This window comes from Babylonia areolata, chromosome 34 (assembly GCF_041734735.1).
Source record: "Babylonia areolata isolate BAREFJ2019XMU chromosome 34, ASM4173473v1, whole genome shotgun sequence".
In the NCBI taxonomy this organism is placed as follows: domain Eukaryota; kingdom Metazoa; phylum Mollusca; class Gastropoda; order Neogastropoda; family Buccinidae; genus Babylonia; species Babylonia areolata.
Window position 1 is genome coordinate 1,321,381 of NC_134909.1, and position 13,460 is coordinate 1,334,840.

General features: G+C 43.7%; 1 protein-coding gene across 2 annotated transcripts in view; it reads right to left on the reverse strand.

The window, feature by feature from the left end:
* LOC143277530 (beta-secretase 1-like) overlaps nt 1-13,460 on the reverse strand; it is a 37,836-nt gene that overhangs the window by 9,318 nt on the left and 15,058 nt on the right. For both annotated transcript variants that reach the window (XM_076582408.1, XM_076582407.1), the window contains exons 4-7: nt 10,032-10,251; nt 6,509-6,640; nt 2,926-3,060; nt 1,832-1,933 (exon numbers count right to left, since the gene is read on the reverse strand). In XM_076582408.1, the coding sequence (XP_076438523.1) occupies nt 1,832-1,933; nt 2,926-3,060; nt 6,509-6,640; nt 10,032-10,251 (589 nt within the window). The remainder of the gene's footprint in view (nt 1-1,831; nt 1,934-2,925; nt 3,061-6,508; nt 6,641-10,031; nt 10,252-13,460) is intronic.

Below are 13,460 nucleotides of genomic sequence, written 5' to 3' on the forward strand. Positions count from 1 at the left end.
TGTTGTGTAGTGCAGTGTAGTGCAGTGCAGTGTTGTGTAGTGTTGTGTAGTGCAGTGTAGTGCAGTGCAGTGTTGTGTAGTGTTGTGTAGTGCAGTGCAGTGCAGTGTAGTGCAGTGCAGTGTTGTGTAGTGCAGTGCAGTGTAGTGCTGTGTAGTGCTGTGTAGTGCAGTGCAGTGTAGTGTAGTGTAGTGTAGTGTAGTGCAGTGCAGTGTAGTGTAGTGTAGTGCAGTGCAGAGCAGTGTAGTGTAGTGTAGTGTAGTGTAGTGCAGTGCAGTGCAGTGCAGTGTAGTGTAGTGTAGTGTAGTGTAGTGCAGTGCTGTGTAGTGCTGTGTAGTGCAGTGTAGTGTAGTGTAGTGCTCTGATGTGTTGTGTAGTTTAATTGCCACTCTTGCCCCTCCCCCGAACAAAAGGGCTGTCCCTGGCAAAATTCTGTAGAAAAATCCATTTCGATAGAAAAAAAACAACAACAAAAAACAAAGTAGGAAAAAATACAAAAATTGGGTGGCGCTCTCAGTGTAGTGACACGCTCTCCCTGGGGAGAGCAGCCCGAATTTCACACAGAGAAATCTGCTGTGACAAAAAAGAGTTATACAATATATAACACGATACACTTCGTCCAAACATAGGCCTCTCTGAGAAAGTGAAACTGATCAGAAAGTATATACAATACAGATATGATGCAATATGATGCGACACAGAACAATACAATACAAAACAGTACAACACAATATGGCCGAGTACAGCACAGTGTAGTAAAATACAATACAGTGTAATATAATACAACACCTCACAACACAACACAGCTACATATAATGCAGTACAACACAATACAATACAATACAATACAATACAATACAGTACAATACAGTATAATATAATACAACACCTCACAACACAACACAGCTACATATAATGCAGTACAATACAATACAATACAATACAGTATAATATAATACAACACCTCACAACACAACACAGCTACATATAATGCAGTACAACACAGTACAATACAATACAATACAATACAGTATAATATAATACAACACCTCACAACACAACACAGCTACATATAATGCAGTACAATACAATACAATACAATACAGTACAATACAATACAGTATAATATAATACAACACCTCACAACACAACACAGCTACATGCAATGCAGTACAACACAGTACAATACAGTGATGATGATAATAATAATAATAATACATAATGTTTCCATGGCGCAATATCCAGTACCAAAGCTGCTCAAAGCGCCTCACATCATCCAGTTGAATATAAACGTGCCTTAAACAACACTACATGCAATGTTTTTAAAAGCGAATATGTGAAATGCTTTTATTTGAGAACATGTTTATTACTCTTGTTTATCTTGTTTAATCAAGTTATCCGCGTGTGTGGGGTGGGTGGGTGGGGGGCGGGGGGGGTGTGTGCAGGTGTGTGCTGATTATCTGGTTGTGGTTTTCCGCAATTCATCTTTATTCTTATCTTATCTGTCTATTATAATCAATGTGCAGTATAGTAGGCTATGTTTATAATTATATTCAAATAATGTTTCTTAATTCTTTCTGTTTTTACATTAAGAATACTCGTTATTACCTGCAGTGTGTGGATGTATGTATGAAACGATGTATGTGATATTTTTTACATTTGTATCTTCGTAATATTTGTAGGGGCTGTTGTTGGCTTTTACAGTTAGGGTCCCCATGTTGTTTACTTGTCTATGTTGTGATAATGCACCTGACCAAATTTCTCCAGTTGGAGATAATAAAGTTATTCTTATCTTATCTTATGCTGCACACCATAGCAGTCGGTACCCCTCACCTGTAGTTCCGACACAATTCGTTGAACGACTTTGTTGTAAACCCGGGTCGGAAGACGTAAGTGAGTTGTCCCGCTGTCCACAATCGTTTTGTCAAAGTTGTACTGAGCAGAGAAGAAAAAACACATTCATGTAAGTTACTTTGAAGAAGGAGAAGCAAAAGGAGGAGGAGAAGGAGGAGAAGGAGGAGGGGAAGAAGGAGGAGGAAGGGAAGAAGGAGGAGGAGGAGGAGAAGAAGGAGGGGAAGAAGGAGGAGGAAGGGAAGAAGGAAGAGGAGAAGAAGGGGAAGAAGAAGGATGAGGATGAGGAGACGGAGGAGGAGGAGGAGGAGGAGGAGGAGAAGGAGAAGGAAGAGGAGAAGAAGGGGAAGAAGAAGGAGGAGGAGGAGGAGACGGAGGAGGAGGAGGAGGAGGAGGAGGAGAAGGAGAAGGAAGAGGAGAAGAAGGGGAAGAAGAAGGAGGAGGAGGAGGAGGAGGAGGAGAAGGAGAAGGAAGAGGAGAAGAAGGGGAAGAAGAAGGAGGAGGATGAGGAGACGGAGGAGGAGGAGGAGGAGGAGGAGAAGGAGAAGGAAGAGGAGAAGAAGGGGAAGAAGAAGGAGGAGGATAAGGAGGAGGAGAAGGAGTAGGAGATGGAGGAGGAGTAGGAGGAGAAGGAGGAGGGGAAGAAGGAGGAGGAGGAGGAGGAGTAGGAGGAGGAGGAAGAGAAGGAGGAGGGGAAGAAGGAGGAGGAAGAGGAGAAGGGGAAGGAGGAGGAGGAGGAGAAGGAGGAGGATGAGGAGGAGAAGGAGGAGGGGAAGAAGAAGAAGAAGAAGAAGAAGAAGCAGAAGAAGCAGAAGAAGAAGAAGCAGAAGCAGAAGAAGAAGAAGAAGCAGAAGAAGAAGCAGAAGAAGAACAAGAAGCAGCAGAAGAAGAAGCAGAAGAACAAGAAGAAGAAGAAGCAGAAGAAGAACAAGAAGCAGCAGAAGAAGAAGCAGAAGAACAAGAAGAAGAAGAAGCAGCAGAAGAAGCAGAAGAAGAAGAAGAAGAACAAGAAGAACAAGAAGCAGCAGCAGCAAAAAGTGTGACAGGAATCGAACCCTACGTGGTGAGCGACCCACCTCCTTACAGTCCATGTGGAGACTGGTGCCCGCCACGGCCACGTCGGTCAGCACCACCTCATAGTACATCTCCCTGATGATAGGGCTGTAGTACACCTGCCCTTGGTACAGGCCCTCATCCAGCCCCCCCAACACCTGCACACATCACATCACACCTGCCTCAGCACCTCATAGTACATCTCCCTGACGATAGGGCTGTAGTACACCTGCCCTTGGTACAGGCCCTCATCCAGCCCCCCCAACACCTGCACACATCACATCACACCTGCCTCAGCACCTCATAGTACATCTCCCTGACGATAGGGCTGTAGTACACCTGCCCTTGGTACAGGCCCTCATCCAGCCCCCCCAACACCTGCACACATCACATCACACCTGCCTCACCACCTCATAGTACATCTCCCTGACGATAGGGCTGTAGTACACCTGCCCTTGGTACAGGCCCTCATTCAGCCCCCCCCAACACCTGCACACATCACATCACACCTGCCTCAGCACCTCATAGTACATCTCCCTGACGATAGGGCTGTAGTACACCTGCCCTTGGTACAGGCCCTCATCCAGCCCCCCCAACACCTGCACACATCACATCACACCTGCCTCAGCACCTCATAGTACATCTCCCTGACGATAGGGCTGTAGTACACCTGTCCTTGGTACAGGCCCTCATCCAGCCCCCCCAACACCTGTGTGTGTGTGTGTGTGTGTGTGTGTGTGTGTGTGTGTGTGTGTCTGTGTGTGTGTTGGAATATAGTAATGTGACAGGCTCAGCAAATCTCATTATTCTCCTTTACATTGATATTCGGTTTATTACTATGCTGTAAGTGGTATACTACGTGACTGGATTATATCAGATATTTGTTTCATATTTCACGATCCAAAGTAATGCTATGTGACTGGATTATATCAGATGTTTGTTTCATATCCCCTGACCCAAAGTAAAAGTTAACTGGTTAGTACTCAAGACAATTCATTAATTGTAATCTTTTTTTTCTTCAGATCTTGCGCAATCTTAACACTACATTAAGCTTAATATTGTTAAACATCATTATTACTCTTTCTGTTGCTATTTTATTGTTGTAATAGTTATTACCTCCCCCCCCCCCCCACACCCCATTCTTTCCTGGTTAGAATTTGAGTGTTTCTTCATTTGTATTTTTATTTGTCATAATTATATTACGCATTCCCTGATGTCACAGAACTGAAAATCTTGGCTAAAAAGTGAAGGACTTAGAGAAGGACATTTAAAGTCATAAAGCAGACAATAAACGCACTACACAGTCACAACATAGTCATAAAGCAGACAATAAACGCACTACACAGTCACAACATAGTCATAAAGCAGACATTAAATGCACTACAGTCACAACATAGTCATAAAGCAGACATTAAATGCACTACAGTCACAACATAGTCATAAAGCAGACATTAAATGCACTACAGTCACAACATAGTCATAAAGCAGACATTAAATACTGAATAGGGCACTTCTGGTGGGCAATACAGTCATTCAGGGATTGAATATGGCACTTCTGGTGGGCAATACAGTCATTCAGGGATTGAATAGGGCACTTCTGGTGGGCAATACTGTCATTCAGGGATTGAATAGGGCACTTCTGGTGGGCAATACAGTCATTCAGGGATTGAATAGGGCACTTCTGGTGGGCAATACAGTCATTCAGGGATTGAATAGGGCACTTCTGGTGGGCAATACAGTCATTCAGGGATTGAATAGGGCACTTCTGGTGGGCAATACTGTCATTCAGGGATTGAATTGGGCACTTCTGGTGGGCAATACTGTCATTCAGGGATTGAATAGGGCACTTCTGGCAGGCAATACAGTCATTCAGGGATTGAATAGGACACTTCTGGTGGGCAATACAGTCATTCAGGGATTGAATAGGGCACTTCTGGTGGGCAATACAGTCATTCAGCGATTGAATTGGGCACTTCTGGTGGGCAATACAGTCATTCAGGGATTGAATAGGGCACTTCTGGTAGGCAAACATCAAGAGGGATTGAATAGGGCACTTCTGGCAGGCAATACAGTCATTCAGGGATTGAACAGGGCACTTCTGGTGGGCAATACAGTCATTCAGGGATTGAATAGGGCACTTCTGGTGGGCAATACAGTCATTCAGGGATTGAATAGGGCACTTCTGGCAGGCAATACAGTCATTCAGGGATTGAATAGGGCACTTCTGGTGGGCAATACAGTCATTCAGGGATTGAATAGGGCACTTCTGGTGGGCAATACAGTCATTCAGGGATTGAATAGGGCACTTCTGGTGGGCAATACAGTCATTCAGGGATTGAACAGGGCACTTCTGGTGGGCAATAGAGTCATTCAGGGATTGAATAGGGCACTTCTGGCAGGCAATACAGTCATTCAGGGATTGAATAGGGCACTTCTGGTGGGCAATACAGTCATTCAGGGATTGAATAGGGCACTTCTGGCAGGCAATACAGTCATTCAGGGATTGAATAGGGCACTTCTGGTGGGCAATACAGTCATTCAGGGATTGAATAGGGCACTTCTGGTGGGCAATACAGTCATTCAGGGATTGAATTGGGCACTTCTGGTGGGCAATACAGTCATTCAGGGATTGAATAGGGCACTTCTGGCAGGCAATACAGTCATTCAGGGATTGAATTGGGCACTTCTGGTGGGCAATACTGTCATTCAGGGATTGAATAGGGCACTTCTGGCAGGCAATACAGTCATTCAGGGATTGAATTGGGCACTTCTGGTGGGCAATACAGTCATTCAGGGATTGAATAGGGCACTTCTGGTGGGCAATACAGTCATTCAGGGATTGAATATGGCACTTCTGGTGGGCAATACTGTCATTCAGGGATTGAATAGGGCACTTCTGGTGGGCAATACAGTCATTCAGCAGAGGGCACTTCTGGTGGGCAATACAGTCATTCAGGGATTGAGTAGGGCACTTCTGGTGGGCAATACTGTCATTCAGGGATTGAATAGGGCATTTCTGGCAGGCAATACAGTCATTCAGGGATTGAATTGGGCACTTCTGGTGGGCAATACTGTCATTCAGGGATTGAATAGAGCACTTCTGGTGGGCAATACAGTCATTCAGGGATTGAATAGGGCACTTCTGGTGGGCAATACAGTCATTCAGGGATTGAATAGGGCACTTCTGGTGGGCAATACTGTCATTCAGGGATTGAATATGGCACTTCTGGCTGGCAATACAGTCATTCAGGGATTGAATAGGGCACTTCTGGTGGGCAATACAGTCATTCAGGGATTGAATATGGCACTTCTGGCTGGCAATACAGTCATTCAGGGATTGAATAGGGCACTTCTGGTGGGCAATACTGTCATTCAGGGATTGAATAGGACACTTCTGGTGGGCAATACAGTCATTCAGCAGAGGGCACTTCTGGCGGGCAATACAGTCATTCAGGGATTGAATAGGGCACTTCTGGTGGGCAATACAGTCATTCAGGGATTGAATAGGGCACTTCTGGCAGGCAATATCGAACAGGTTAGGGGGCAGAGGGTTAAAGAAAATGCACTGCACACAGTCACGAGAAAAAAAGCAGACATGTTGTGTACCAGGTTCCCCTCCATGGCGGGATCAGCCGATGCATTGTGGGAGTGGGCAGTACCACATAGCTGCATGGAGAAGATGTCGGAGATGTTGGCTTCGTCACGCACCGTGTCCCAGAACGGGGTCAGCGTGTCGGGCTGAAAGCAGTGAGACTCCGTCATGGAGCTGGCAGCGTGTAGGTGCATACGGCCACATTGATGATGATGATGATGATATTGACAGACATGATGATGGTGTTAATAATCACCCCTCCACGACCTGATGATGACAGTGATGATGATGATGATGATGATGATGTTACTGACAGACATGATGATGGTATCAATAATCACCCCTCCACTTCCTTGTACGTTGATGACCTGATGACGATGACGATGGCGATGATGATATTACTGACATACATGATGATGGTATCAATAATCACCCCTCCACTTCCTTGTACGTTGACGACCTGATGATGACGATGACGATGATGATGATGATGATACTGACATACATGATGATGGTGTTAATAATCACCCCTCCACGACCTGATGATGACGATGACGATGATGATGATGATGACGATGACGATGACGATGACGATGATGATGATGTTACTGACAGACATGATGATGGTGTTAATAATCACCCCTCCATTTCTTTGTACATTGACGACCTGATGATGATGATGATGATGACGATGATGATGATGATATTACTGACATACATGATGATGGTGTTAATAATCACCCCTCCACGACCTGATGATGACGATGACGATGACGACGATGATGATGTTACTGACAGACATGATGATGGTGTCAATAATCACCCCTCCACTTCCTTGTACGTTGACGACCTGATGATGATGATGATGACGATGATGATGACGATGATGATATTACTGACAGACATGATGATGGTGTCAATAATCACCCCTCCACTTCCTTGTACGTTGACGACCTGATGATGATGATGATGACGATGATGATATTACTGACATACATGATGATGGTGTTAATAATCACCCCTCCACGACCTGATGATGATGATGATGACGATGATGATATTACTGACATACATGATGATGGTATCAATAATCACCCCTCCACTAGCACTGAGAACTGGCACAGTGCTGGTGCATATGACACATTGCTTTTGTATTGTACTACACTGTACTGTGCTGTGCTGTTACGTATTGCATTGTATTTGTACTTCTTTTTATCACAACACATTTCTCTGTGTGAAATTCGGGCTGCTCTCCCCAGGGAGAGCGCGTCGCTACACTACAGCGCCACCCATTTTTTTGTATTTTTTCCAGCATGCAGTTTTATTTGTTTTTCCTATCGAAGTGGATTTTTTTTACAGAATTTTGCCAGGAACAACCCTTTTGTTGCCGTGGGTTCTTTTACGTGCGCTAAGTGCATGCTGCACACGGGACCTCGGTTTATCGTCTCATCCGAATGACTATCGTCCAGACCACCACTTAAGGTCTAGTGGAGGGGGAGAAAATATCGACGGCTGAGCCGTGATTCGAACCAGCGCGCTCAGATTTTCTCGCTTCCTAGGCGGACGCGTTACCTCTAGGCCATCACTCCACATTGTATTGGAGTGTATTGTATTGTCAATTTGTGATGCGCTGTGAGCCTGTGTGACGGAACAGCACAACAGAAGAGCACTTCATTATCAATATTATCAATTGTATTGTAAAGCATTGCATTGCATTGTACTGTATTGCGTTGTACTGTAGCACTCTTTCCAACTACAGATTCCTCCGTGTGAAACTGGGGCTGCGGACAGAGTGTCGCTACAGTGCAGTACCACATTTTTTCCTGCCTGCAAATCTGTTTGCTTTCCTATTGCCAGGGACAACCCTTTTGTTGCCATGGGTTCTTTTACATGTGCAAAGAGCATGCTATACTGTAGTATATATGGGACCTTGGTTTATCGTCTATTCTAAATGACTAGTGTCCAGACCACCACTCAAGGTGTAGTGGAGAGCGAGATTGTGGTGAGTGTGGGATTCAAACTGTGAGTGTATAATATATCTACCTGTGAGTGCAAAATATATCTACCTGTGTATACTATATCTACCTGTGAGTGTATAACATATTTACCTGTGAGTGTATACTATGTCTACCTGTGAGTGTATAATATGTCTATCTGTGAATGTATAATATGTCTACCTGTGAGTGTATAATATGTCTACCTGTGAGTGTATGCTATATCTACCTGTGAGTGTATGATATATCTACCTGTGAGTGCATAATATATCTGACGGGTGCAATAGCCGAATGGTTAAAGCGCTGGACTTTCAATCTGAGGGTCCTGGGTTTGAATCTCAGCGCACCTGGTGGGTAAAGGGTGGAGATTTTTCCGATCTCCCAGGTCAACATATGTGCAGATCTGCTAGTGCCTGAACCCCCTTCGTGTGTATACGCACGCAGAAGATCAAATACGCACGTTAAAGATCCTCTAATCCATGTCAGCGTTCGGTGGGTTATGGAAACAAGAATATACCCAGCATGCACACCCCCGAAAACGGAGTATGGCTGCGTACATGGCGGGGTAAATAAATAAAAACGGTCATACACGTAAAATGTTACATGTCTGTCTGAGTGTGTATGCGTGTGCGTCTGAAATCTGATTGAATGACACAGGAAACGAATGATGAGCGCCCAGTGGCAGCCGTCAGTCGGCTCTACCCAGGTAGGCAGCCTGTGGTGCAAATGTCCCCGTGTATGTAAAGCGCTTAGAGCTTGGACTCTGACCGAGGATAGGCGCTATATAAGTATCCACATCAATCTACCTGTGAGTGCGTGATATATCTACCTGTGAGTGCATAATACGTCTGTGAGTGCATAATATGTCTACCTGTGAGTCTATGTCTACCTGTGAGTGTATAATATGTCTACCTGTGAGTGCATAATATGTCTACCTGTGAGTGCATAATATGTCTACCTGTGAGTCTATGTCTACCTGTGAGTGTATAATATGTCTACCTGTGAGTGCATAATATGTCTGCCTGTGAGTCTATGTCTACCTATGAATGTATAATGTCTACCTGTCTGTGAGTGTATAATATGTCTACCTGTGAGTCTATGTCTACCTGTGAGTGTATAATATATCTACCTGTGAGTGCATAATATGTCTACCTGTGAGTCTATGTCTACCTGTGAGTGTATAATATGTCTACCTGTCCGTGAGTGTATAATATGTCTACCTGTGAGTGCATAATATGTCTACCTGTGAGTCTATGTCTACCTGTGAGTGTATAATATGTCTACCTGTGAGTGCATAATATGTCTACCTGTGAGTCTATGTCTACCTATGAATGTATAATGTCTACCTGTCCGTGAGTGTATAATATGTCTACCTGGGAGTGTATAATATATCTACCTGCCTCTTCCCTTGTCTTTAGCTTCTCCAGTTTTAGAGTCATGCATGCGTGTGAATGACTGGTGCGAAAGCGCTTTTGACTTGTCTCTGCACAAGATTCAGCACCATATAAATATTACCATCATTATTACCATCATTATTACTGACCCGAGCAATGGCCTGGTAGGCCAGGCCCACGATGCCCTGCCAGTTGGCCTGGGGGATGAAGAATCCTGACGACTGGTAGATGAAGGCCATGTTGGGGTGCAGCTCCACCTGGGGCAGAGAGGTCAAGGTCACCACGTCGGTGGCCAGTTTCCCCTCCCACTCGCCCTGCGTGTAGGGCACCTTGATGATGACTCCATCCACCTCACTGTAGGTCGACGACCTGATGACAATGAGGATGGTGTTACTGACACACATGATGATGTTACTGACACACATGATGATGTTACTGACACACATGATGATGTTACTGACACACATGATGATGTTACTGACACACATGATGGTGTTACTGACACACATGATGATGTTACTGACACACATGATGATGATGTTACTGACACACATGATGATGTTACTGACACATATGATGATGATGTTACTGACACACATGATGATGTTACTGACACACATGATGGTGATGTTACTGACACACATGATGGTGATGTTACTGACACACATGATGATGATGTTACTGACACACATGATGATGTTACTGACACACATGATGATGATGTTACTGACACACATGATGATGTTACTGACACACATGATGATGTTACTGACACACATGATGATGATGTTACTGACACACATGATGATGATGTTACTGACACACATGATGATGATGTTACTGACACACATGATGATGATGTTACTGACACACATGATGATGTTACTGACACACATGATGATGTTACTGACACACATGATGATGATGTTACTGACACACATGATGATGGTGTTACTGACACACATGATGATGTTACTGACACACATGATGATGATGTTACTGACACACATGATGGTGATGTTACTGACACACATCATGATGATGTTACTGACACACATAATGATGATGTTACTGACACACATGATGGTGATGTTACTGACACACATGATGATGATGATGTTACTGACACACATGATAATGATGTTACTGACACACATGATGATGTTACTGACACACATGATGATGATGTTACTGACACGCATGATGATGAAGTTACTGACACACATGATGATGATGATGTTACTGACACACATGATGATGATGTTACTGACATATATAATGATGATGTTACTGACACACATGATGATGTTACTGACACACATGATGATGTTACTGACACACATGATGATGATGTTACTGACACACATGATGATGTTACTGACACACATGATGATGATGTTACTGACACACATGATGATGTTACTGACACACATGATGATGATGTTACTGACACACATGATGATGTTACTGACACATATGATGATGATGTTACTGACACACATGATGATAATGATGTTACTGACACACACGATGATGATGATGTTACTGACACACATCATGATGATGTTACTGACACACACGATGATGATGATGTTACTGACACACATGATGATGTTACTGACACACATGATGATGTTACTGACACACATGATGATAATGATGTTACTGACACACATGATGATGATGTTACTGACACACATGATGGTGATGTTACTGACACACATGATGATGATGTTACTGACACACATGATGATGATGATGTTACTGACACACATGATGATGATGTTACTGACACACATGATGATGATGTTACTGACACACATGATGATGATGTTACTGACACACATGATGATGATGTTACTGACACACATGATGATGATGTTACTGACACACATGATGATGTTACTGACACATGATGATGGCGTTACTGATCACCCCTCCACTTCACTGTAGGTCAACGACCTGATGACAATGATGATGATGTCACTGACATACTGTTGTCTGCCTTATATGCTGATGACGTGACATAAATGTGATGGACGTAATAGTGATGGACAAAAGAGTGATGATAATATCAATGATGATATAATTTTCATGATGATAATATTGTAAATAATAATGATGATGACAATGATCAAGAATGATATGAAATTATATGCACATCTATAAATAATGATGATGATGATAATAATAAGTTAAACAAACATCAGAAAGGAGGAGAGGACAAAGAAGAAGAAGAAGAAGAAGAAGAAGTTTACCACTTTATAAAAACCATGACCATTAATATCATGATATGTGGTGAAGATGTTGCTGTTCAATGAGAAATCTTCAATTTGTGTCTCAGTACATAAAACTCTAATGAATACGTTTTCCATTTACACACACACACACACACACACACACTCTCTCTCTCTCTCTCTCTCTCCCCACTGCCCACAACTCACAAGGACGTGTTGAACAAGTTGAAAAAATGACGTGGGGATCAGCACCTCTACTGTCAGAACACACACACACACACACACACACACACACACACACACACCAAACACACACACACACACGTAACACACACACACACACACGTAACACACACACACACACGAAACACACACACACACACACACACCAAACACACACACACACAAAACACACACACACACCAAACACACACAAACACACACACACACACATGCTCACGCACACGCGCACAAACACACAAACACACACAACAAACACACACACATACACAGAGTCACACACACACAGACACGTACACAACAAACACACACAATAAACACACACAAATGCACAGAGAGAGAGAGTGAGAGAGACAGACAGAGAGAGAGAGAGAGAGAGTGAGAGAGAGAGACAGACAGACAGAGGGAAATGTAGATTCTTTTCCCCATGTGAATACACACTGCAACATCAATAACTCATCAGGAATCTTCTTCTTCTTCTGCGTTCACTCGTATGCACACGAGTGAGCTTTTACGTGTATGACCGTTTTTACCCCGCCATGTAGGCAGCCATACTCCGTTTTCGGGGGTGTGCATGCTGGGTATGTTTTTGTTTCCATAACCCACCAAACGCTGACATGGATTACAGGATCTTTAACGTGCGTATTTGATCTTCTGCTTGCATATACACACGAAGGGGGTTCAGGCACGAGCTGGTCTGCACATATGTTGACCTGGGAGATCGTAAAAATCTCCACCCTTTACCCACCAGGCGCCGTCACCGTGATTCGAACCCGGGACCCTCAGAATGACAGTCCAACGCTTTAACCACTTGGCTATTGCACCCGTCATCAGGAATCTTGGTCTTGTTCAGTGACAAATCACCACAGGACAGTAAAAGGCAGCAACAGAGAATTTGTGACAACCTTGCAGGAACAGGAAGCCTTTATATGCCTGCATTATATATACACACACACATATATATATATATAACCACGCAAAGGGCTTTAACATTAATGTTTAATGGTGTGTTTGAAAATGTTAACATTTTGCTGTTTGCTACACACAGAGACACAGACACAGACACACACAGACAGACACAGAGACACACACAGAGACACA